Raw genomic sequence first — 27,818 nt, 5'->3', positions numbered from 1 at the left:
GATGCTTATACATTAGTGTGGGTTTTCCTTCATACTGTGCACTATCTGCCTTATTATCTATAATATAAAAGAAAGATTAGTTGAGTATTATTATCATGAAACGTTAGATTAAGGATCCAAGAAATGCCATTACATAGAAAGAATGATTTGGGGTAAAAGTAAAATTTCAAACTTTGTCACCATCTAATATTGCCATACCAAATATGATATCACATATATTGATTATATATTAAAATTACATAAAAATGACAAATTTTAAAGATAGTTTACGCTTGCTTTTGTGTTGCTGAGCAAAATGCTTCCTGTCTTTCATGGTACAACTTAATAGTTTACAGCAGAAGTGATATGACGTGCTACATAGGTTTAGTTAATTCTATCAACATAGCTAGTATGAAAATAATTAATCTCATGCTAATTTGGGAATAAAAATTACAAAACCAAATGCTTCTGAAGCAAAATTGTTAGAGTATGTCTAAAAAGGAAACATTTGAAACATTCTTACTTTCATTCAGTTCTGTAAACACTGAAAAACTTTCACATTACAGTTTCAAAGTTAAATATTCACAGGCAAAATGAGCAAAGCAGCAAAAAATAAAATAAAATAAAATACCCAAAAAAACAAATTATTGCCACCCTAAAGTTCTTTATAATCAGATACAGTTTTTAAAAAAATGAAGTCATTTTCTTTAAAAGATCATTTCCTCATACACAATTACTTACTAAGAAGGTGCAAAACATAACAAATTAAATTATATATCTTTGAAAGAAAAACATACCTGTTGTGCAATATTTTCTGCAAATGCTGGTGAATTTTCCCTTAAGAGTGTCATAAGGTCTTTGAATATTTCACTCTTCTTCTCATAGTCAAATTCCTCAGTCTCTTTATCCATACCCTTGAGAAAAATGATATTACTCATATTTATTTGTAAAATTTTAAAAGTGTGGTTGATAGTAACATAGTAAATGACAGCAGATGAAGACCAAAATGGTCCATCCAGTCTACCCAGCAATGTTCAAGGTTTTAATACTGCTCTTTGCAAGTTACCCCTTCATATTCTTGATCAGGGCTGAAACTGACACTCCAAGCAGGTTACCTTCATACATAAAAAATTATCAAAGATTACCCCAGCACTTTATTTCCATCCTCTTGCCACTAGGGATCCTCTGTGTTTATCCCACATTCTTTTGAATTCCATCACCATTTTTGTCTTTACCACTTTCTCTGGTAGAGCTTTCTAGGCACCCACCATCCCTTCTGAGAAAACATATTTCCTAATGTTGTTCCTGAGTCTACATCTCCTGGAGTTTCATATCATGACCCCTAGTTCTAGCTGTGAAAATGGAAATCTCTCAATATTTTGGATTTCTATTAAATTGGCTCAAACCTATATTTATGTTCCTGATTGATGTTCACAGTAATTCTGAGTGTAATTTTAACTCCACTTCAGTATGAAGGCATCAGAGAGAGAATGTTTGGTTTAGGATAGAACATATCATTAAGAATAAAGAAACTCAGAGATTGTGTATTGATTAATATCGATTGTAAAGCTATTAGGAAATGATGTGTCTGACAGGAAGGTGAGGATGACAGTGACTTATTCTCTAACACTAGGTCAATTAGAATTACGTATGTGAGGATAATACACATAACAGCCTTTTTGTTACAGAAACCTGGATTCAGGAAGGAGCAGAATTTCTATGGTCTCAACTTTGTCTTCCTGGTTTTCACTTTATATTTATATATTTATATTTATTTCTTTTATATACCGACATTCGATCGAGATATCACATCGGTTTCCAGGTAACAGAGAGAATAGGGCGGGTTCTGCCCTATTTTACATTGTAACATGATAACAATTAAAACAGTTAAAATAAAACATGGTAACAGTTGAAACAAATATATGGAAAAATAAACTTATAGCATATAACCTATATACATTATGACTTGTTAACGAATAGTTTGGGTGTCAGGTTGATTGGGTTAGGATGAGTGGGGGTGGGGTGGGGGGTAGGTGGGGGGTGGGAGGTGGGGGATGGGACGGTGGGGGGAGGTGGGGGGTGGGACGTTTTATTATTCAATAAAGGAGGCTTGTGAGTCTGGGGGACAGATGTTGGGATTGTTTTTCATGAGAGGCTAGTTCTGAAGGATTAATCTATTAAAAAGGTGGAGGGCTGTGAAAACTTACAGGCTCTTTCATATGTTATTGAATTTAACAATTTCATAAATCTATTGAGCTCTGTCTAATGAAGGATTATTTTTGCCTGAATTATGTAATTTTTGAATCTCATTTTTAAAAAGGACTCTTGGGTGATCCTGGAAACTACAGACCAGTGAGCCTGACGGTGATACCAGGCAAAATAGTAAAAACTATTTTAAAGAAAGCTGAGTTACTTACCTGTAACAGGTGTTCTCTGAGGACAGCAGGATGCCAATCTTCACACATGGGTCACATTATCCGATGGAGTCCGACATGGAAAACTTATGTTAAAGTTTCTAGAACTTTGACTGAGCCTCTCTGAGCATGTTCAGCATTCCATTATACCATGCATCCCTATAGGGTTCCTTCAGTCTCATAAGATAGAATTCAGGAATAACCCATGAAGTGAAACCCAACTCCATGGGGAGGTGGGCGAGTTTCATGAGTATTGGCATCCTGCTGTTCAGGAAGAACACCTGTTACAGCTAAGAAACTCTGCCTTCTCCATGGACAAGCAGGATGGCAGTCCTCACACATGGGTGAATCCCTAGTTACATGTTGCCCCCCCAAAATAAAAAAATATCAACAAAATACTAAAGCAAGTGCCAATGGACACAACAATAACTAGCATTGTTGGTAACAAGGGGGCAGCCTGAACAAAATCAATGGACGCAAGGTGGGAACAGAGTTGGGTTCTAAACTTCAAACAAGTTCTGAAAGACAGATAGACCAATCTTGCTATCATGTCGGCCATCCCTGTCCAGATAATGTGTGGACAGAACTCCATTTTGCAGCTCTGCAGACCTCCTCTATAGGACCTGCTCGCAAGTGGACCACTGACACTGCCATGGCTCGAACAGAGTGAGCCTTGACATAACCTGCAAGATTCAATCCTACCTGGGCATAACAGAAGGAGATGCAGTCTGCAGCGAACTAGAATGCAGCTGTTTGGCAATGGGGATACCCAACTTATTCCTATCAAAAGAAACAAAAAGTTGGATAGTGTCTACTTGGCAATGGTGATACCCAGCCTGTTCTGGTCAAAAGAAACAAAAAGCTGAGAGAACTGCCTATGGACTTCTTTCTGCTCCAGATAAAAGTCTAAGGCTCTTTTGAGTCCAAAATGTGCAGCGCTTGTTCACCTTGGTGCAAATGGGGCCTGGGAAAGAATCCTGGCAAGACTATGGACTGGTTAAGATGGAAACTTGACACCACGTTAGGCACAAGATTAGGATGCGTACACAAGACCACTGTGTCTTGACAAAACTTAATATAAAGAAGATAAGTCACAAAAGCCTGGAGCTTGCTGACCCTGCGTGTTGAAGTGGCCTTCCAGGTCAGGTATTTCAGGTCAAGGAATGCAGTGGCTCGAAAGGAGCTTTCATCAGTTGGACCAGCACCACAATGAAATCCCAGAATGCAGCAGGAGGCTTAGGGGATGCATCAACTGAAGCAGACCTTGCATGAACTGTACAACTATAGGCTGCACAGAGATGGGCTTACCCACTACACTGTGATGATACATGCCAATCAGTCTCAGGTGAACTTTCTTGGAGTTGGTTTTAAGACCAGCTTCTGAGCGGTGTAGAAGGTAGTCAAGCAGTTTGTATGTTGGGCAGGAGAAAGGATCTAAGGCCTTTTGCTCACACCATACAGAGATCCTCCTCCACTTCAATCCATTTGATTTTCTGGTGAAAGGCTTTCTGGAAGCCACCAGGACACAAGATACATCCTTTGAGAGATCAAAGGGTTGGAAAGTCATCCTCTCAACATCAAGACTGTGAGCGTCAGGGCCTGAAAGTTGGGATGTCAAAACCTGCCCTGATCCCATGTGATGAGATATGGGGAAGTCCCCAGATTCATCGGATTCCGGATGGACATCCCCCATAGTAGAGGAAACCAGACCTATCTCAGCCAATGAGGAGGCTATGAGAATCATAGTCCTCCTATCCTCGCAAAGCTTCAAAGTCTTTGCTACCAATGGAGCTGGAGGATATGCGTCCAGAAGATCCTCATTCCAATGCAGTGCGAAGGCATCTGAGGTTGGTCTGCTGTGAGACCTGTACAGGGAGCAGAACTGAGGAAGTTATTGGGTAATACGTTTATAACTAATAAGATAAAATATTGTTTTACTCAATACATAATTAAACTCTGGAATTTGTTGCTGGAGGATTTGGTGAAAGATATCAGTGCAGCTGCATTTAAAAAAGGTTTTGACAAGTTCCTGAAGGAAATGTCCATTAACCATTATTAAGGTAGATTTGCAGAAATCCACTGCTTATTCTTGGGATAAGCCACTTGGAATCTATCTACCCCTTTGGGATCCTGCCAGGTACTTGTGACCTGGCTTAGCCACTGTTGGAAACAGGATACTGGGCTTGAAGGACCTTTGGTCTGACCCAGTATGGCATGTCTTAAGTTTCTATGTTATGTTCTAAACTTCATGTTCCAAGATGAAGTGAACAGATCCCTGTCTGGGATCTCCAGAGGTGGAAAATCATATTCACCACACCCTGTTTCTGAGTCCACTCGTGGGGCCTAAAGGTGTGACTCAGCCTGTCTGCTAATACATTCTTCACACCGGCCAGATACATGGCCCTGAGTACCATCTCATGGGAATGAGAACATGACCAGATCTGAACCACTTCCTGACATAGGAGAAATGAGCCCCTGCCTCCCTAGCTGTTGACATACGACTTTGCAACTTGGTTATCAGTCTATATCAAGAGAGCATAGCTAGTTCCCTTTTTGCAAGAAAATAATTATGGTGCCCTGGGAAACCATCTTGAACTTTTCTTTTTTCAGAAATTTGTTCAAGGCCCTTGGTCTAGGATAGGATGGAGTCCCCTGTTTTCTTTGGTATCAGGAAATACCTGGAATAAAATCACCACCCTCCTTCCCCTGGTGGAACGGGTATGATGGCTCTGGCTGTTGAGAGGAAGGAGAACTCCTCTACAATTACCTCCTGGTGAGCTACTAGTCCCCAGAAAGGACTTGGGCGGGCAATTTGGCGGAGCACTCCATAGATTTAATTTGTACACATTGTGCACGATGGCAAGGACCCACTGGTCCAAGGTTACACCTGGTCACCAGTTTGCTTAGAACCACAGCCTGCTCCTGACCAGAAGATCCCTTGCCATGGGTATTGCAGACTTGGCGATGCTCCCCCCGATCCCGTCAAATCCTCATCCCACGAGTTGACTGTGACACCATTAGTTTTTGGGGCCCTTGGCTGCCTGGAGTGATTAAGAGGGGCCTGCCATTGCTGACAGGGTTGAGGGGGAGAAGGGTAGTGTTTCCTCAGGTGAAAGAAAGACTTCCATCCACCTGACCTTGAAGGCCTCCTGGATGAGGAGGGCGGGTCCTCGGTGCCAGCAGAGATTGAGTGTCGCATGGTGGTCCAGAATATGGGCCACTGCATCCTTCACCTTATCTTCGAAGAAATTCTCTCCTGTGCACAGCATGTCTGTATGTTGTTCCTGCATCTCCAATCAGAGGTCTGAGGCCTGCAGCCAGGCAAGTCTACAAGCATCAATCCCTGTTGCAGAGTCTCTTGATACAGTTTCAAAAACATCAATGGTCAACCAGACCCCGGGTTTCCCGCAATCCAGACCCTTGTTCACCAGCAACTGGAGCATATCCTGCTGCTGTCCTGCATATGCAGAATGTCCTGCATATGCTGACTCATATAGAGCTGGTAGGCCGCTATGTGGACAAAATATAGCTCCTTGAAAGTCCTTCCTCCCAAGAGCATCCATAGCACACTGATCCTTCCCCGGGACGGTGAGGAATAGATCCGAAGGCGCTTGGCCTTCTTGAGAGAAGATTTGACAATGTTTGCCAAATCAGAGAGCCTTTTGAACGAGATAAACCGCGTCTGCCTTCCTGTTAACAGGAGGCACTGAGAAGGGTATTCCCACATCCTCATCAGCAGCTCCACAAGGATCTCGTTTACTGGAACTGCCATGATTTTCATAGGAGGTTCCACATACTGGAGGATGTCCAGTATCTTGTGCTGAGTATCCTCCTCAGACTGTAACTGAAAGAGGATGGCTTCCACCATCAACCTAACAAACCCTGCAAAGGAGAGTTCCTCCAGTGGAGACTACCCTCAAATAGCTGGAGGAGAGAGGTCTGAGGGGAGACTGATGCATCAGTGTTAGAAGCATTTAAATCATTATGTCCCCAGGGGTCATAGCGGCATTGTCATCACTTCTTTGACAGGCAATGGGCCCTGTGGCACTTGGCCTCAGCCATTGGTATGGGAACAAATGGAACTTGCCATGTTCACCTGGGAGAGCTTCCCCATCTGAGAAATCAGGGATTACCACCAGATCGGTTGGTGTTGATGTTGATGCCCCATTGGGCATCGATGCCGCCCCATCCACCGGCACAGGCTGTGTCGGCAGCACGCTGATGAGTGCATGTAGAGTCCATCTGCTGGACGGGAGGCATAACCCAGCAGTCTGGACTGATCCTGGTACGTACAGGGAAAGGAAAATTAGGACTTACCTGATAATTTTCATTCCTGTAGTACCAAGGATCAGTCCAGACGCCCGCCCATATCAGTGAAGAGTATAAAGTCCCGCAACTGTTGTTCTTTTTTCGGGTTCCGTTTTTACGGGTACTTGTTCTTTTTTGTATGGTTGACTGCATGGTTTCCTCGTTTTCCACATGTTCATACTTTTCATCTTTATCTTGATCTAGTCACAGAGTTTGCCATAGTTTTCTAATTTTCATACTGCTTTGTTATGGATTATACTGAAGGATCGCAGGGGGCGCACCAGGGTATATCAGTGGTGCCTTTTCAGTTTCTCTCTGACTCCATCTGCTGGACGGGAGGCATAGAGATTCAAGCAGGGGCTCAAGTTAGGTCAGTGCTGGCACCAGTGCTGTCGGTGCCCCAATACCAAGACTCTGCACTGCCCACTCCATGGCCACCTGTACATGCTTCTGAAGCTCCTCCTTGAACATTACTGTTGCCAAGACCGAGTGGGAGCTGTTGTGTCTGTCGGTTCCCGACGCCCTCTCTCCACCCTCCTTACCTCTTTGGCGCCTCCCTCTTTGCCCGCGAGAAGATTGGCTGCCGTGGCTTCCTTCTGCCGTAGTCCTCCAGCATCCCTGGACCGGCTAGACGCTGCAACCCGCCATGTTTCCTGGAGGCCTTGGGGCGCGCGGCGCGGCCCCGACTGTAGTACCGGCAATGGCGCGAACCTCAGGGGCATCCCGAGATGACGTCACCCGCGACGGATATATAAGGTCTTAGAATTTGCTAACAGATTGAGTTAGCAAGGGTTACTCTACCTAAGCTACTCTGCCTCCTCGGACTTACCAGGGATACCCGCTCCTCGGGGGCCTCGCTCTCTCCTTTGTTTTTCAGGTGACAGTCTGGAACCGGTACTTGCTCCTCGAGGGCCCTTGTTCCCAGACTTGCTCTTTATTCTCTTTTGCCTGGAAGTCATCACTGCCAACACATCAGTGAGTTACCATCGCTCTCTCAGAGCTTTCCCTGGAACCAGGTACTCGCTCCTCGAGGGCCTATACATTCCAGCTCCTGGGCTTCTGCATACCCTGCCTACTCACTACATTTTAGTTTCTCTACAGCTCAGCCACCAGGGATCGCAGTTCAAGTATCTGAGGGACTACAGCCCAGCAGGGCATTTCAGCTCACTACTGCCACCTCTGGTGGTTCAGTATACTGTCTAATAAAAGAACTAGTGAGTGTCTGTCTCCTAACTCTGAGCCTGACCAGTGGTCCCTCTCGGGATCTTCCCCCTGGGGGCGTGGACAGCTGCCACCGGTCCAAGGATCCACCCACAACTCTCCTAAATAACATCAGATTGCTAACTCCTATCTGATTGATACTCCCAACAGATAGCAGCTCCTAACAGATTGCTAACTCCATGGATCCGGCACAACTTAATGCCTTGCAGGCCATACCGGGCCTGGCCCAGCGCATTGTGGAGCAGCGAGACGCCTTGGAGAAACTTACTGCAGCATTTCATCAGCTACACACACAGAAGGCTCAAGGCACAGCCTCCAACCAAGAAGGTCAGTCACTGGAGATAATTTTGAAGACTGCTGTACCATTGGCGGCTCCAATCCGCTTTTCCGGAGAAATCCAGAAGACCCGGGGCTTTTTGAACCAGTGCTGCATGCACTTTGCCTTACAGCCATCTCTATTTCCTACAGCTCTCTCCAAGACTACCTACATCCTTTCATACCTGGATGGTAGGGCCTTGTCTTGGGCATCTACCTTGTGGGAACGCAAGGACATAGAAGGATTTATGGACTTATTTAAATCCGTTTTCGATGACCCTGCTTGAACTGCTGTAGCTGGTTCTGTTTTGGTGGAATTGAAGCAAGGCAGCAGATCATTGGCTGAATTTGCCATCGAGTTCAAAACTCTTAAGGCAGAACTTTGCTGGAACTCCAAATGTCTCAAGACACTCTTTTGCAGAGGCCTGAATACCCGTTTAAAGGACCAGCTGGCTGCTTGCCAAACACCTGACTCGCTGGACGAATTAATAGCCTTGGCTACTCGGATTGATCACCTGCTCTGGGACAAGGTGAAGGAACTCCGGCCGAGGGTCTAACCCGATTTGAAACAGGCCAGTGCTGTCTCTACACCTCGGATGGTTCCAGTAATCCCTGCTTCTGATACAGATGAATCTATGCAACTTGATCATGGTCACTTGACCTCCAAATAGAGAAGATTTCGGAAGAAGCGCGGCCTTTGCATGTACTGTGGTCAGCCCGGCCATAATGTCTCCACCTGCTCCATTCATCCGGAAAACGGATGGGCCTAAGTCCTGCAGGAGGACTGTTCTTAGGACATACCGCGACATCTCCTCCGCTCTCTCTCCCAGTCTCTTTGACCTACGGATCGATCACGGTTCAGACACCTGCCCTGGTGGACTCAAGGGCAGGAGGCAACTTCATTCTCAGACATCTAGTGGAAGACTTGAAGATTCCCCTCATCAAGTAAAAGATCCACTACTGTTATCCTCCATTCATGGGGAGCCCTTACCAGGCAACGTGGCTTGCGAAACCGTACCAGTTACTCTTCGCACCGGGGTGCTCCATACGGAATCAATTTCCTTCTTTGTACTGGAGAGGGCTATGCACCCTATCGTCCTGGGGTTACCATGGCTGCAAGTGCACCAAATCCAATTTGACTGGACATCCCTGGATCTCTCCCGCTGGGTCCCAGAATGTCATGGGAAGTGCCTTAAGGAGATCTCTCCTATTGTATGCATGCTTACGACTCCAGCGATGCCAGGACTGCCGCCCCAATACGCATCCTTCGGGGATGTATTCTCCAAAGAAGCAGCTGATATTCTTCCTCCACATAGGCCCTATGACTGTGCCATAAGGCTGAAGCCCAATGCTGAGCCACCGAAAGGACGTGTGTACCCCTCTCAGCTAAAGAGAATAAAGCTATGTCGGAATACATTGAAGAAAATCTCCAGAAGGGCTTTATCCGACCATCAAAGTCGCCGGCCAGTGCAGGCTTTTTCTTTGTGGGGAAGAAGAAAGGTACCCTACGTCCATTACCGATCAAAGACCGTTACCCTTTGCCGTTAATCTCGGAGCTGTTTGACAGGCTGCAAGGGGCCAAGATATTTTCAAAGCCTGACCTGAAGGGGGCCTACAACCTCATTCGCATTCGGAGCGGCAATGAATGGAAGACGGCCTTCAATACGCGAGATGGCCACTTCGAGTATCTTGTAATGCTGTTTGGGTTGTGCAATGCACCCGCCATTTTCCAAAATATGATGAATGACATCTTGCGGGATCTGCTGTACAAGAACGTTGTGGTATACCTGGACAACATACTAATCTTCTCCCACGATTTGGACACCCACATTCCAGACATCAAGCAAGTACTCCACTGTTTTCATGAACACCGGCTGTACGCCAAACTCTCTAAGTGTGAATTTCACAAAGACTCAGTGCCTTTTCTATGCTACATTGTGTCTAAGGAAGGCTTCCAAATGGACCCTCACAAACTTGAAAGTATCAAGAATTGAGCTCAACCTACCAGCCTGAAGGCTTTAAGAAGATTCCTGGGGTTCACCAACTATTATCGAAGCTTCATAAAGAACTACTCTTCATTAACTGTACCCTTGACTGCAATGACTCGCAAGGGTGCCTACGCTTCAAAATGGTCAGCTGAGGCCATTTCCGCATTCAAGAAATTGAAGACTGCCTTCTCCACAGAACCATGCTTACAGCATCCAGACCCCAAAAAGCCCTTCATAGTAGAAGTCGACGCTTCGGATGTGGGGTAGGGGCTGTGTTAAGCCAAGCTGGAGAGTCGAAAGCCTTACGTCCCTGTTCATTCTTCTCACGAAGATTCTCTCCAGCTGAGAACTACGGGATTGGTGACAAAGAGCTCCTGGCAATAAAGCTTGCATTCGAGGAATGGCGGCCTTGGCTCAAAGGCACTCAACATCAAATAACCGTCTTCACGGATCATAAGAACCTTGAGTATCTCTGCCACGCACAACGGCTGAATTACAGACAGGCCAGATGGTCTTTATTCTTCAACCATTTCGATTTGTGCTCAAGTTCCACCCTGGAGATCAAAACACCAGAGCAGACGCACTGTCATGCTCCTTTCATTCATAGGATGTGCCTGATGAGCCATAGCACATAATTGACCCGAAGAAAATCTTCTTGACATCCACTCAGTCTATGCCCATTCGAAAGACTATCGTTCCAAAGAACCTCAGGAAGAAAGTGCTCTTCTGGGCGCATGATTCCAAGCTGGCTGGCCATCCTGGACAACGTCGAACCCTGCTCAGGATACAGGAGCTGTATTGGTGGCCTACCATCAAAAAGGATACCTATTCCTATGTGGCATCCTGCACCAACTGCACCAAGAACAAACCTCTGGACAACCGTGGGGTAATGCAACCTTTGCCAGTTCCGGATCGACCCTGGTCGACCTTGCTACTGACTTTGTGGTAATTTACCTACTTCCAGAAGAATGAACACCATCTGGGTGACTGTGGATCGCTTTAGCAAGATGGCACACTTCTTGGCGCTCCCTGGCATACCCTCAGCCTTGGAGCTTGCAAAGCTCTTCATAACGCACATATTCCGCCTCCACGGCCTACCTTCACACATCGTATCTGACCGTGGGTCCCAATTCACGGCACTATTATGGAAGGCTTTGTGCAAGTTGTTTGACATCACTCTAGACTACACCTCAGCCTACCATCCGCAGTCGAATGGCCAGACGGAACGGATGAATCGTACAATGAAGCAGTTTATATGAACCTATGTCACGTCCCAACAAAATAACAGGGCCAAATTGCTTCCATGGGCTGAATTCGGCATCAACTCTCATCCAGCAACATCTACTGGAAAGTCACCATTTGAAGTGGTTTTTGGACGTCCTCCAACACCGCCACTTCCACTGAAGCTCTCAGTGACGTCCTCAGCAGCTCAATCCACTACTGATGATATCCATAAACTGTGGGTTCAGACAAAGGACATGCTAATCAAAGTGAGTGACCGTGCTAAGAAGTACTATGATGCGCACCATGCACCAGCTCCAGTCTTCAAGCCAGGAGACAAGGTCTGGATGTCAACCAAGCACCTCAGACTCAAACTACCCTTCTCTCGGTTTGCTCCTTGCTACGCGAGACCATTCCCAGTTCTTCAACGTATTGGCAATGTCACCTATCGTCTGAAGCTACCACCTGGTCTCCACATTCATAACGCGTTCCAAGTTTCACTGTTGAAACCACTCATACTCAGCGAATTTTCTTCCAAGACTCAAGATCTACCTGTCATCAATGCAGAAGACGACTTAGAATACAAAGTCGAAGAAGTCTTGGACGTTAGTAAAAGAGGCAAGACTTTGGAATACCTTCTAAAATGGGAAGACTTCGGCCCCAAAGAAAACTCTTGGGAGCCTCAGACCAATATCCTGGACAAAGAGATGCTTCGTCAGTTCCACCTTGCACATCCTTCAAAACCTAGGCCTGGTATCCAAAGAGGAAATTGACCTTTGAAGGAGGGTACTGTTGTGTCCGTCGGTTCCCGACGCCCTCTCTCCGCCCTCCTTACCTCTTTGGCACCTCCCTCTTCGCCCGCGGGAAGATTGGCTGCCGTGGCGTCCTTCTGTCGTAGTCCTCCGGCGTCCCCGAAACGGCTAGACGCTGCAACCTGCCATGTTTCCTGGAGGCCTAGGGGCGCGCGGCGAGGCCCTGACTGAAGTACCGGCGATGGCGTGAACCTCAGGGGCGTCCCCCTGAGATGACATCACCCGCGACGGATATATAAGGTCTTAGAATTTGCTAACAGATTGAGTTAGCAAGGGTTACTCTACCTAAGCTACTCTGCCTCCTCAGACATACCAGGGGCATCCACTCCTCGGGGGCCTCGCTCTCTCCTTTGTTTTTCAGACAACAGTCTGGAACCGGTACTCGCTCCTCGAGGGTCCTCGTTCCCAGACTTGCTCCGTATTCTCTTCTGCCTGGAAGTCATCACTGCCAACTACATCAGTGAGTTACCATCACTTTCTCAGAGTTTTCCCTGGAACCAGGTACTCGCTTCTTGAGGGCCTATACATTCCAGCTCCTGGGCTTCTATGAGACATTGTGTGAGTGTTACCATCAGGTTCGGTATATGAACTCTGCATACCCTGCCTACTCACTACATTTCAGTTTCTCTACAGCTCAGCCACCTGGGATCGCTGTTCCAGTATCTGAGGGACTACAGCCCAGCCGGGCATTCCAGCTCACTATTGTCAACTCTGGTGGTTCAGTATACTGTCTAATAAAAGAACTAGTGTGTGTCTGTCTCCTAACTCTGAGCCTGACCGGTGGTCCCTCTCGGGATCTTCCCCCCCGGGACGTGGTCATCTGCCACCGGTCCAGGGATCCACCCACAACTCTCCTAAATAACATCAGATTGCTAAGTCCTATCTGATTGATACTCCCAACAGATAGCAGCTCCTAACAGGAGCCAGGAGTTGTGGCTACATCCGCTTCGGAACTGATATGGCAGACATCTGAACTGATGAGCCGTGACGAATGCCTGGGTATTTTGGAGGATTGGCTGGCCTCCCCCAGGGGGGTCACTGCCAGGGCATCACAACATTTGTTGGTGCATTTCCATGCCTAGCACAATGCATTGACGAGGACTGATGCTGATGCTTGTTTGGCTTCCCTCTATGCCCAGCTTGGTCTCTCCCTAGTGCTGAGGCCAATGAGGATGAACCTGACATCTTCGACCTAGAAGAGCTAAACAAATGCCTGTCTCTGGCCACCCTCTCAGCCTTCGGTGCTACCAGAACCAATGGCTCTGCCAATGTCAAGGGCTCAATGGCCATCGATACGGCTTAGATGTCCTTCAATGTCAATGCCCTCAATGCCGATGTCGATGGCTCAGACTTGTCCAATCCGAAGATTCTCTCCATCTTCTTGAGTCAGGCCAGACGTCCTTTTGGAATCATCTGGGTGCATCTGCTGCAATGCCATTAGGCAGAAGACACATCTATCATGGGGAACTGTGATAGCCTGGTCCTTGTACACTTAGGGGCGGATTTTCAGAGCCCTGCTCGCGTAAATCCGCCCAAAACCGGGCGGATTTACGCGAGCAGGGCCCTGCGCGCCGGTAAGCCTATTTTACATAGGCCTACCGGCGCGCGCAGAGCCCCGGGACTCGCGTAAGTCCCGGGGTTCTCCGAGGGGGGCGTGTCGGGGGCGTGTCGGGGGCGGTCCCGGTCGTCGCGGCGTTTTCGGGGCGTGTTGGCAGCGTTTTGGGGGCGGGTACAGGGGCGTGGCTATGGCCCAGGGCGGTCCGGGGGCGTGGCCGCGCCCTCCGTACCCGCCCCCAGGTCGCGGCCCGGCGCGCAGGAGGCCCGCTGGCGTGCGGGGATTTAGACAGGGCCGGGCGGGTGGGTTAGGTAGGGGAAGGGAGGGGAAGGTGAGGGGAGGGCAAAGGAAAGTTCCCTCCGAGGCCGCTCCGATTTCGGAGCGGCCTTGGAGGGAACGGGGGTAGGCTGCACGGCTCGGCGCGCGCCGGCTATACAAAATCCATAGCCTTGCGCGCGCCGATCCAGGTTTTTAGCAGATACGCGCGGCTCCGCGCGTATCTACTAAAATCCAGCGTACTTTCGTTTGCGCCTGGAGTGCAAACAAAAGTAGGCTATTCGCGCTCCTTTTAAAATCCGCCCCTTAGGCTTCTCTTAAATCCCATAGAGAACATGGTGTCACAAAATAAAAGGGATGCTAAATTGAAATCGATAGTGTCAGCCACCTAGTGCACCACTGCCCCAGGGAGCACGCGGTTATGAAAAATAACTTACACAAACCAGTGAAAAACCTATCTAAGATTATAAGGGAAGACACCAAAGGATGCTTCAATGAACACAATGCTAGAAACACAAAAAATCGCAAACTTTAGAAAAAGAAGAAGCTACTTTTAACCACAAAAACTTGCGGCGAGACCCAAAACTCCACGGAAAAGAAGAAACTGAAGGGATCCTGTGTGAATTTATGGTATAATGGCATGCTGAGCATGTTCAGAGAGGTTCAGTCAAAGCTCTAGAAACTTTGACATAAGTTTTCCGTGCTGGGCTTCATCAGATGATGTTATCCATGTGTGAGGAAAGCCTTCCTGCTTGTCCTTGGAGAACAAAATTACTAGCCACAGGCTTTCTGCTTCGGATAGATTTTAAAAAGTTTTTACTGTGAGTTTTTGCCTCTATGGCCAACTTCTTTTCAAATTCTCTCTTAGCCTGTCTTATCAATGTTTTACATTTAACATCCCTTCAGTGAAATTAGCTCATCTCTATGTAACTCAAGAATGTGCTTTTTCTATTGCAGCTCCAGTTGTGTGGAACTCCTTTTCATTATGTGACTGTTTGAAAACTTTCAGAGGGCTGTTAAAAACTTTTTTATTTAAGCAGGCCTACATGTAATCGCATGTCACTGTCACTGGCTGGTCCCTGTGCTATGGAACACCATGCCACTCGAAATAAGGCTGCAGAGAAATTTGAAAATTTTCAAAACCAACCTGAAAACCTGGCTCTTTAAACAAGCTTTTTATAAAGACAAAGAGAAGGAGAAAAACAGTTGAGAGATAAGGAAGCACCAAGCAAGCAGTTGTTATTTTTAACCTACAAATGCATATTAATGTTAGATTTGAACCGCTTAACAGTTTATTAACCAACATATAGGCTTAACTTAAACACATAGTTTATCCTACTAAAATATGTTACCGTACTATGATGGCACATGTTCAATTTGTAATCTATACCACTTGTAATTTTCTTTATTGTGCCTTTCTGTAAACCGTTGTGATGGTTTTCCAACTTAATGACGGTATAGAAGAATTTTTAAATAAATAAATAAATTATTTCCACCAAAAATTGCTTGCTAAAGATTATTGTAAAATCTGCATTAGTAATACCAAAGTGTTGTAGGGATTCATGTATGTGTACTTAAAAGAGTAATGACTTATCAGGGACTCCACTATTCAGAATGGGGTAGATTTTCAAACCGCACGAATTGGCGTACTTTTGCTGGCGCATCAGGCGCAAGCAAAAGTACGCAGGATTTTAGTAGATACGCGCGTAGCCGCTAAAATCCTGGATCGGCGCGCGCAAGGCTATCGATTCTGTATAGCCGGCGCGCGCCGAGCCGCGCAGCCTACCCCCGTTCCCTCCGAGGCCGCTCCGAAATCGGAGCGGCCTCGGAGGGAACTTTCTTTTGCCCTCCCCTCACCTTCCCCTACCTAACCCACCCGCCCGGCCCTGTCTAAACCCCCCCTTACCTTTGTCGGGGGATTTACGCCTCCCAGAGGGAGACGTAAATCCCTGTGCGCCAGCGGGCCGCTAGCGCGCCGGGACGCGACCTGGGGGCGGGTACGGAGGGCGCGGCCACGCCCCTGGACCGCCCCCAAAACGCTGCCGACACGCCCCCAAAACGCCGCGCCGACCTGGCCCGCCCCCCCGACACACCCCGACACGCCACCCTCGCCAAACCCCAAGACTTACGCGAGTCCCGGGGTCTGCGCGCGCCGGTAGGCCTATTGAACATAGGTGCACCGGCGCGCAGGGCCCTGCTCGCCTAAATCCACCCGGATTTAGGCGGATTTAGGCGAGCAGGGCTCTGAAAATCCGCCCCAATGTGTCTATTTTATTTCAAGTCACTGTATTGTTCACAGTGAATTTGTACTTTTTACTGTATATTGCTTAGGCCTTTTTAGTGTTAAATGATCAATAAATTTTCATAAATGTAAATGTGACATTTCAGAACAGAGTACATTCAGGTACTGTAGGCATATCCAGACCATGTGGCACATCCATATCAACACATTCTAACAGTTTAGAGAAAACATGCATCCTAAACAATATTTCAAGTACAGTAATTAATTATAGTTAATACTTACCCCATTTAAAAATACTCCTGCAGTACTGCAAGTGATGGACAAATAATCATTATCATGTGGTTTAACCATCAAATAACAAATTTCTCCATGAACTTGTCTCCAAGGTGGGGCACGACATCCATTTGAAAATTCATAATCTGTAACCAACATACATTTCTGACTTCAGAATTTTACCATTTATTAGATAACTAAATGATGTATGATGCAAAACAGTTATCAATTTCAATGTCATTACAAATCACAATATAGTGAAAGTGGCTTACCTGTTACAGGTGTACTTTGAGTACAATTGGCTGCACATCCTTACAGGTGGGCAACATCATCCAACAGAACTCGGTCTGGTGATGTTTATTTCAAAGAGTCTAGAAGTTTTGGAATGCTCTATTGAGCATATGTCAGTTCTTTATATAGCTTAGAACAGGAGTTCCCAACCTTTCAGGGAACGTGGATCCCATTTCAGCAAATAAATATTTGCAGACCCCACACAGTTCTCTAATTTTTGCATGCCAAAACAAAAAATAATGATGTGCAAGCTAGAATCATTCATAATGTATAAAACTTCATACTAAATAATGTTTACTGATCTAAAATGGATATACACGAAGGGCAATTTGCAACCCTATTTAAAAATTGCCCTCATAATTGCAAGTTGGAGCAAGCAGTAGCTTTCAGCTATAATGGGGAAAACAAAGTTCAAAAAGGTTCTAGGATGGCCGCATGGTATGAAGTAGCAGAAAGATCAGCACTAGTACTGCAATCTAATTTAAAAAAGAAAACTCCATATGGAGTTTCCCTTTCAAAATTCAGGCTGGCAGGGGAAAGTGGTTACTTTGTATCTGTGTACTTTACAAATGCTTTAGAGATATCCAAACTTACTGGATATCTTATTGAAATTGGATGCCCACAGCCATATAAATCTGTAGGCGCCAATACCTACTACAGAGACCCTTGATGTCATTTCAAAAACATTGCAGGTTGAATGGACCATGCATTTTCTATACACTATTCCCTTGTCCACTAGTGACTCAAGGGCATCATGCAGTTCCTGAGGGAGATACTCTGACATACCCTCCACCACAGTTAGTATATTTTGCATGTACTGACCCATGAAGAGTTGATAGAATGCTATGTGGACACTGAGCATTACACCCTGATAAACCTCTCTCCCAAAAAGGTCAAAGGTGTGGGAATACTTTCCCTGGGGCATGAAAGATTGGGTCTTAGATCTCTTGGTCTTTTTTATAGCAAATTTGACTACAACTGGCTAATAAGGCAGTTGCTGCTTCTCAAATATGGGAGCCTTCTGGAGAGCAGTTTAATGATTTTGTAGATGAACATCTTATTTTCGATTCCCAACATTATGGTTTTCGAAAACACTAACACAGAAACCCTGCTCTTGTCCAGCACAAATACAATTTGATGAGGTTTTGATACTGGAGTAAAATATCTTTTTATACTTCTTGACATTTCTGCGATTTTGATACTATGAATCATCATATTCTTATTTCTTGTCTTAGTAAGCTGGGATTGTTAGTATGGTATTAGCTTGATTTGAGACTTATTTGTCCAGTCACACACAGCAGGTCAGAATTTCTTCCAGCACTTTGTCCTAGTATCTGGTCACAATGCCTGTCCCTCAGGTATCAGTCTTTCTGCTTCCCTGTGTAACATCTATCTCACCCCATTATGGAAATTGCTGGGCTTGGCATAAATTGCAAACTGTATGCCAATGACATTCAGTTTTTTATTCCCATCATATCATCTTAGTCAACCATTTTTTAATTTGCTATTATTTGTTTATCAGCTATCAAGCGTTAGTTGTTCCACAACAAATTAGATTTAAAAATTAACTAAACAAAATTGATGATTTTATTAACTCCAACAAAGGCAATACAAAACCATGGTTCACTCCAGAATTAAAAACCAAGAAGCGTGAACTCAGAAAAATGGAACAGAATTGGCGCAAGAATCCTACGCCTTCAAACCTTTTGGTCTTTAAATCTCTCATGCACCAATACAGAATAATCATTCTGCAAGCAAAAAGAGACTTCTATTCTCAGAAAATTCACCATTTCATCTTTGACCCTAAAGCTCTCTTCTCCCTGGTATCATCCCTTACCAAACCACCGACATCAGAAATTCCAGATGACAAAGCATCTTACAAAGCCACTGAGCTTGCCACTTATTTCAAGAACAAGATAGCCAATTTAGTCGCCTCCTGCACAGATAAGAATGCTCCTACCCAACCACATCTAGTCTCCACCTCTCAGCCTCTCAGCCCCATTCCCACCCAACTACTCATTGACTTATCACCACAGACAGCAACCCTAGAGGATTTTGAATCCACTTCAGCCTTAGAAATAGAAATTCTATTAAAGAAACTAAAACCAGCCTCCCACCCACTTGACCTGATCCCTGCTAACCTATTGATAGCTTCTGCCAAAAACCTCGCCAAGCCTTTCGCTCAGATCATCAACGCCTCCCTATCCCAGGGTCACGTCCCAGACCCTCTCAAACTTGCCATCTTGAAACCTCTACTAAAAAAACCCAACCTCTCCACAGACAACCCAGCAAATTTTCGCCCTATTGCAAATCTTCCAATCATCGCCAAGGTCCTCGAAAGAATAGTTAACAAGCAGCTCTCCGAATTCCTGGATAACAACAACATCCTCTCCCCGGCGCAACTTGGTTTCCGCAAATCCCGAAATATGGAATCTCTCCTATTATCACTGTCGGACAACATCCTCATGAACCTTGAAAAAAAACAGCCCTGCCTGCTCATCCTCCTGGACTTAACTGCCGCATTCGAAACAGTTAACCACGAATGTGTCATAGATAGATTAACTGAGATCGGTATCAAAAACACAGCCTTAAATTGGTTTAAATCCTTCCTCCAAAACAGGTTTTACAAAGTCAAGATCAACAGCAAAGAATCGGCTCCATTCAGTTCCACCCTCGGAGTCCCTCAAGGCTCTTCATTATCACCTACATTATTCAACATCTATCTACTCCCGCTTTGCAAACTCCTATCTGAGCTTAAGTTAACACATTATGTGTATGCAGACGACGTCCAAATCCTCTTACCGGTAACCGACTCCCTGGACAACACTCTACGCCGTTGGAATTCCTGCCTCTGCTCCATTAATAACCTCCTTTCAAATCTCAACTTGATACTCAACACCGACAAGAGAGAGTTCCTCCTAATCACACAGGATGGTAATTTATCTCTAAACAGGTCTCTCCTTACAGCGCTCCCAACCACCTCTACCAGGGTCAGAAACCTTGGTGTAGTCATGGACAACCAACTGAGCTTCACAGGTTTCATAAATAACACGGTAAATGAGTGCTACTTCAAACTCCAAGTTTTAAAAAGATTAAGACCCCTCCTTCATTTTCACGATTTCAGGTCAGTCTTACAAGCTATCATTTTCTCAAAAATCGATTATTGCAATGCACTTCTACACGGCCTGCCAGACAACTCTATTAAGCCCCTCCAGTTGCTTCAAAATGCAACTGCAAGGATTCTCACAAAGACAAACAAAAGGGACCATATAACACCGATCCTAAAGAAGCTTCATTGGCTCCCAGTCAAATTTAGGATCCTCTACAAGCTTTTATCAATCACCCAAAAAGCCATTTTTAACATCTCCGCTGGACCTCTCGACCCCCCCTGCAACTTCATACCTCAGCCCGACCTCTGAGATTAGCGCAGAGAGGCACTCTTCAAGCACCTATAATCAAAACCTCTTTAAGTAAAAGAGCTCTTTCCTCCGCAGGACCCAAACAGTGGAATTTGCTCCCACCGGACCTTAGGCTGGTACAATGCCTGATTACTTTCAAGAAGAGACTTAAGACCCTTCTGTTCAGACAAGCTTTCCCATAAGCTACGTGTCCCCACTACAATCGCCATGGACCATCTCTTCCCCAGCTTTTCCTCCTAAGTATATTTTTTCCTAAGCATATTTTGTCACCGCCTAGGCTTTCAATTCATGCATTTGTCTTCCAATAAAGCTGCAGTAACCTCCTTCCCTCACCCCCCCCCCCCCCTCCACCATTCAACCTCCCTATCCCAGTTGGCCCACTACCCCAATAATCCAGATTTACTAGTTTGTTACTTTGTTTTTTTCCCCTTGCTTAAGTTATCCAAGTTTATTTCCTCCTTGTTTCATTGTAAGACAATTATTTGTTACTGTCTATTTTATGGTTGAAATGTAAACCGTAGTGATAAGTAACTCTGTTATTTGAACTTCGGTATAGAAAAGTTATAAATAAATAAATACATTTTTTATAGGTATCCATCTTCTGACAGTCCATTATTTGTAATACTGGATCTGGTGCTTAGTGGATAATCATTAAGGATACAGTGATCACCGGATGGTGTGGTTCAGTATTCTTGCACAAAATATGATGGGTCATTCAACGGTGACAGGTCTAAACGTCAGGAAAACTAACTTTCTTTAAAAAGGGGAGTACTTCAAGGAGTTGTTAAATGGATGAGAAACTCTAGGAGAAGTATAGTAAAATAAATAAAGGAAAGAAGAAAAAGAGGCAGCTATGGATTTCTAAAGAAGCAGCTGAAAAGTTAAGGGAGCAAAGATTAATGTTCATAACATACAAGAGATTACAGAGAGAGGAAGACAGGAGACAATATTTGGAAAAATTAAGAGGAGATTAGAAAGTGGTCAGGAATGCAAATATTCAAATTGAAGCAAAATAGCAAATAGAGTAAAATGGGGGGATAAGACTTTTTAGATATATTAGTAATAAAAGGAAGTACAATAGTAGCATTGTGAGATTCAGAGGTGAAGGGGAGGAATATATAGAGGTTGATGAGGAAAAAGTAAAATTTCATAACAAATATTTCTGTTTGGTGTTCACTGAGGAATGGCTTGGATCAGGACCACATGAAATGATCACTAATATTGGAAGTGTGGTAAACCTCAATCGATTTTTGGAACAGTGTGTTCATGAGGAGCTAACTAAATTTAAAGTAGATAAATGATCGGGCCAGATGGAATATATCTGAGAGTACTAAGGGAATTAGATGTCCTGGCATGTACGATGGCTGATCTTTTCAAAGCTTCATTAGAGTTGGGAGTACTTCTGGAGGACTGGAGAAAGGTGGATGTGGTTACATTGAAGTAAGGAGGAGACTGGGAACTACAGGCCAGTTAGTCTAACCACTGGTGAGCAAATAAATGGAAACATTGCTAAAAAAGAGGATAGTACAGTTTTTGGAATCCAATGGATTGCAAAATCTGAGGCAGCATGGATTTACCAAAGATAAATCTGGTCAGCCAAATCTGATCAATTTCTTTCATTGGGTGACCAGAGAGTTAGGATTTCAGTGAGGCCTCTGCATAAGGAACTTATAAATAAATTTAATGTCCTTCGTATGGGACCTAAAGTGACTGACTGGATTAGAAACTGGCTGCGTGCGAGGCAACACAGGGGAGCGGTAAATGGAGTTTTCTCTGAGGAGGGGGAGTGTTACTAGCAGTGTGCTAAGGCATCAGTCCATGCACCAGTTCTTTCCAACACATTTGTGAGCGACATAATATAAGGATTGTTGGGAAAGGTTTTTCTTTTTGCTGACGATACTGAAATCTGCAACAAGGTCGACAGCCAGGAAGGTATGGAAAACATGAGGAGGGATCTAGCGAAGCTTGAGGAATAGTCTAGAGTCTTGCAGCTAAGATTTAATAAAAAATGCAGAGTAATGTATTGAAACTGCAAAAACCCAAGGAAAGATACAATATTGGAGGTGAAATTCTTCTAAGCATGAAAGAAGAATGGAATCTGGGGATGATTTTATCTTTAGGTGACCAAATAGGTAGATAAAATTGGCAAAAACCAGAAAGATGCTTGGCTGCCCAGGAATAAGAATGGTCAGCAGAAAAAGGGAGGTTATATTGCCTCTCTGTAATTCCTTGGGAGACATCAATTGGAATACTATGTACAATTCTGGAGAGCGCACGTTCAAAAGGATATAAACCTAATGGAATCAGTCCAGAGGATGGCAACTAAAATGGTCAGAAGTCCTCATTCTAAAGCATATGAGGATAAACTTAAAGATCTAACATGTACACCTTAGAGGACAGGCGAGATAGGGAAGATATGAAAAAGATTTAAATATCTCAAAGGTTTCTATGCACAGGAGGCAAACCTCTTCAACTAAAAGGAGGTTCTAGAAAAAGGGGTCATAAGATGAGGGTGAAAATGGGGTAGACTCACGAGTATTCTTAGGACATATTTCTTTACAGAGAGGGTAGTGGGTGCATGGAATGGCGTCCCAGTGGATAAGGTGAAGACAAAAACAATATGTGAACTCAAGAAAGCATGGGATAAATACAGGGAATCATTAGGGGAGTGATGGGAATTATAAAGCTAAATTAACTGGGCAGATGGGTAGACTAGCGACCATACTGTCTTTTCCTGCATTCATATTTCTATATTTTCAAGCTCTTGTTTTACCATTATAGGATTATCATAATTTATTGTGTATCAGTCCTTCAGCTAGTTCACTCAGAGTTTTACAAATTGTCCAAAATTCTGCTGCTTTTATTTTAACAAGTACATATATACGTGAACATATCACTAAGGTACTTTGCTCCCTACACTTGCTCACTATTCAATGGAAGGTAAAGTATAATACTGCTTTGTCATTTATAATCTTATGTATAGCACTTCCTCCATATGGATTAGAGCACTTTTGTATATCTATAAGCCATTGCGAATACTCAGATCAACAAATCATGGTTCATTAAACACTAACTCCCTGAAATCAATGCACCTTATGGAAACTTGTGAAAGTGTGTTCTCAATCACCAGGCCATTTTTGTGGAACTTCTTCCTTGAGCATTTACAGTTCACAACTGATATTTCGGTTTTCAAAAAAACTCTTAAGATGTCCTTTTTAGGGATGTCTTCAGTCCCGAAATTTGATTCCAGTCAATATAAATCCTTACCTCGATGCTCCAGCTCTTGATAATATCCCAATGTTTTGTTCTGGTTGGTCAGTGCTGAAAATGCAGTTTTTTGTTTTGTTTTTTGTTTTACTGATTTTATTTCATTGTGGTTTGTTTTCTGTTGAAGAGTTTTATGAGTTACATTGTACCTTGCCGCAAACTTGGAAAAGTCCAGATAATAAATCTTTTAAATAAAAAAATAAAATTATTTATTTATTTATTTATAACTTTATAACTTTATTTATTTATAACTTTTATATACCGGCATTCGTAAAAAAAAAAAAAAAAACATCATGTCGGTTTACAGACAACTGAGAAAGGAAATTACAATGATAGATGGAGGAAGGATAGGAAGTTAAAAGGTGACAACTTTACTGTAGAGCCAACGGGCGCCACAGTTATTAAATGAGATTACATGTGGTTAACCAGGTTGGACATAAATTAATTATATACAAGAGGCGACAGAGTGGGGGGGTAGCGCGGGGTGGGGGATGAAGCGCATAGGGGAGGCGGGGTGGGGTAGGAACTGTACAAGGGGGCAGGTGGTGGCGATGGGAAGGAGAGGTGGTGACTGAATATCAGGAAGCCATAAAATGGATGGGGTGGTGAGGGAGGGAGGGTGTGTAGGGGGGCGGGGGGACACTGTACTAGGGAGAGGGAAATAATGAGTGTTGAGGAGAAGTCAAATGCTAGGGTTGAGAGGCGTTGGGATAGGCCTGTTTAAATAACCAGGTCTTGATTCCTTTTTTGAATTGATTAAGTGAAGGTTCTAGTCGGAGCTCGGTGGGGAGGGAGTTCCAAAGGGTGGGGCCGGCGATGGAGAAGGCTCTCGCTCTGGTGTTTGTGAGGTGAGCAATTTTGAGTGAAGGGGTGTGGAGGGTGCCCGCAAGGGAGTTTCTGGTTTGCATCCTCCTTATTCACTGATGACACAGAGAGGTGGTTCTCCCATATTCTCATACTGGATTCCTGCACTGCCACATATTGCTTTGGTGAGTCCCTAGGACGCTTCCTCATTCTGTATATCAAAGGGAATAGTTTCTGCCATTCTTTTTATAAAATTGGAAAAAGAAAGGTGCTCCTAAAGAGACTTTCTTTTTTCCTTGGAGGAAAGGGTCCGAGAGAAAATCTGCTTATGCCTCCTGGTCAGAGTAGTTTTCAGATCCCCCAGGTGTATCTCTAGGAATACACAGATTCAAATCACAGCTTAGAAGTTTAATCTCGGTTTGCATTTGGATAGAAGACAAGTACTCAGTGAGGGTATTCCTTGTATGTTGGTCTCTAGACCTCACTGAACTTCTGTGCTTTGGGGAAGCTTCTTCGATCTTCCTCCTGTTATACACTGGAAATTGATGCCAGTACCGTGGTATGATGCTGATGCTTCTCCAGGAACTGGCATTAGGGCCGTTTCATCAGATGCTACGAGAGTTTCAAGAAGTAGCTGACCTCCATTTGCAACTGGGAATGCACCAGTGCAGGCAGCTCTGCAATCAAATGCTGCCTATATCTTCTTTTTCAACTCCTTTTCAAAAACTGCTGATGCAAATGCAGCTTGGGCAGCAGAAGGAGTAGTCACATTTTCCTGGTCAATTGTGGAAGATTATTGTCTGGCATCCAGGTCCTTGGAGGCTTTTGCTATTTCTGAGATGGATATGAGAGTGAGCTTCTCTCTCTGTGGGAATGCCTTGAGGGATATAGGGGCCACAGTCAGAATCTCCCTTCTGGCATTGTGCACCAACTGAGATGATGCCAAAGCTTCTTAGCTTTTGCCTAATCCTTGGCACTGATATTTCTTGATCCTGAAACTGATGAAACGGAATCCTTCATTTTCATCAGATAGAGGAGCTAAATGATGATCTCTGTGGGTGCTTGAAGTCATGGGTGATTGATGCTTCGTCCATGTTGATGTTCTGAATAGCTCCTAGGCCCCTCAATTCCAATGCTTCTGAGCCAATGGCCCAAACTAATTTTTCCTAAAGAGCTTCTCTATGATGTTCTTTAAGAGTCAACTCCCTGCATGTGAACATTTCTTAACCTCATAGTTTTCTCCCAGGCAGAGCACATATCTATCATGGCAATCAATGAAAAACATAAGATGTCTGCACTTGAGGGTACTTTTTGAAGCTACTGGCTCTCTTTTCATTTTCAGGCATCAGACAAAATATTAACGAGGCAAAATCAAGCAACTGATACCGCTTGATGTACTGATGCACACAACAGATGATGAAAAACAAAGAAAAATTGTAATTGATCAAGGAAGCCCTAATAATTGAAGCTAATGAGGGTGAGAGAAGACAAACCAAGAGGTCCTTGGACAAAAACACAAGAAAAGAAAATTACTCATTGAGAGAGAAAGAGACCATAAGTGTTAGGTTCCATGGAAAAACCAGCACTGAGGAGGCCCAGCGTGACTTCTGTGACATGGGAAAGTAAGCACATGCTCAACAGAGCATGACAAAAGCTTCTAAAAACTTTGAAGTATACTTCACCAGATGAGCTCCATCATATAATGTCACTTTCCTGTGAGGATTACTACATCCTGATTGCCCTCGGAGAAAAGCATGTGTCTTATGGAAATTCACATATAATTCTATCCATATATAAGAAGGTCTGTTTTCAGACAGGTGATTTACACAGGCATAATGCTTTTTACCTGTGAAAATCCCTTTGAAAATTGCCCTCATTGAAGGAAATCGTATAACTCCCTGCATAGTGAGGATTTTCAAAGTGAATTTCTTTAAAAATCCTTTCTTAATTGTCGACACACAAAGTTATGCCCTTCTTAAAGCAAGAGCAATTTGTGTATGGTAAATTCTGTACATTATTTATTTATTGGTTTTTATATACCACCGCTCAGAGATATCACGTCGGTGTACAGAGAAAGCAAAATTGCTTACCTTGTAATAGGTGTTATCCCAGGACAGCAGGATGTAGTCCTCACATATACACCTTATTTTAATCATGGGGATCCTGATGGATTTCTAATCTTTTAAGATTATTTGAGTACCTCACCATCCTCACGATCCCCATGATTAAAATAAGGTGTATGTGATACATCCAGCATTGAAGAAAACAGCCGTGGGAGACGGCGTTTGGTGGAACTTTAAAATTTAAGTATGTTTGGATGTCACTGACGGATAAAGCTGTCTTATCAAGGTGAAGATTTAAAGGGCACAATTGCCCACGGTTCATATATGGTGATTTATGAGGCTGTTCGCGTCAGAGCATATAAGAAGGATACAGAATTGAAGTAACATAATAACACAATCGTGAGAGGGGAGAGGTAATCTTATGTTGATGCCTGGTCTTTATGAATTAATCCCCTGAAGAAGTCTGGCTGGCAAAACAAGGCCCTTGTTGGGACACAAGAAAAACACACAAGTGTGACACACCGCTGAGAGGATTTGAGAATAATCCATTTGAATATTTAGAAAGAGTTATTTGAGACTAAGTTTAAAGACCTAGTCTCTAATTAATAATTACATATCAATGTTATAATAATGATATATAACATATAGGTTTAAAAACAAAGTGGTGTTTTTCACTTAAGAAGACCAACAGTAATATTGAAAAACTCATTCTCTGGTGTTATTTGGGCAATTGAGGGACAGATTGAGATTAGAGGCAGTATGAAGTTGAGGGTAAATATGAGATGGGCTTAAGATTGTATGATTGTGAATATTGCTATTAAGGTTCAATTTAATATATAAAAAATATTTTTTATTGTTAGAATGTTTTATATAAAAAATAGCAAAATTGATATTAAGTATATTTTTCAATAAAGCATAATTATTTTAATGAAATCACGGAGTTTTTTGAGATTAATTATATGAGAAATAATAGTGCTTTTTTCCCCCAAACTTTTGTTGGGGTTTTTTTGCATATATTATATGGTAATCACTAATAATAATACACAATACGTTGCCTTATTTTTTTGATTTATATATATATATATATATATATATATATACGATCTGGAAAGGAATACGACGAGTGAGGTTATCAAATTTGCGGATGATACAAAATTATTCAGAGTAATTAAATCACATTCAGACTGTGATACATTACAGGAGGACCTTGCAAGACTGGAAGATTGGGCATCCAAATGGCAGATGAAATTTAATGTGGACAAGTGCAAGGTGTTGCATATAGGGAAAAATAACCCTTGCTGTAGTTTCACGATGTTAGGTTCCATATTAGGAGCTACCACCCAGGAAAAAGATCTAGGCATCACAGTGGA

At 43.8% G+C, this 27,818-nt stretch overlaps 1 protein-coding gene across 1 annotated transcript in view; it reads right to left on the bottom strand.

The window, feature by feature from the left end:
- ARMC4 (armadillo repeat containing 4) overlaps positions 1 to 27,818 on the bottom strand; it is an 890,525-nt gene that overhangs the window by 771,702 nt on the left and 91,005 nt on the right. Inside the window, exons 6-7 of the mRNA XM_029588639.1 lie at positions 16,614 to 16,750; positions 777 to 893 (exon numbers count right to left, since the gene is read on the bottom strand). Of these exons, the coding sequence (XP_029444499.1) occupies positions 777 to 893; positions 16,614 to 16,750 (254 nt within the window). The remainder of the gene's footprint in view (positions 1 to 776; positions 894 to 16,613; positions 16,751 to 27,818) is intronic.

Source organism: Rhinatrema bivittatum, chromosome 2 (assembly GCF_901001135.1).
Source record: "Rhinatrema bivittatum chromosome 2, aRhiBiv1.1, whole genome shotgun sequence".
Lineage (NCBI taxonomy): Eukaryota > Metazoa > Chordata > Amphibia > Gymnophiona > Rhinatrematidae > Rhinatrema > Rhinatrema bivittatum.
The sequence above is the reverse complement of the archived record's forward strand: the minus strand, read 5'-3'. Positions and strand labels throughout refer to the sequence as shown.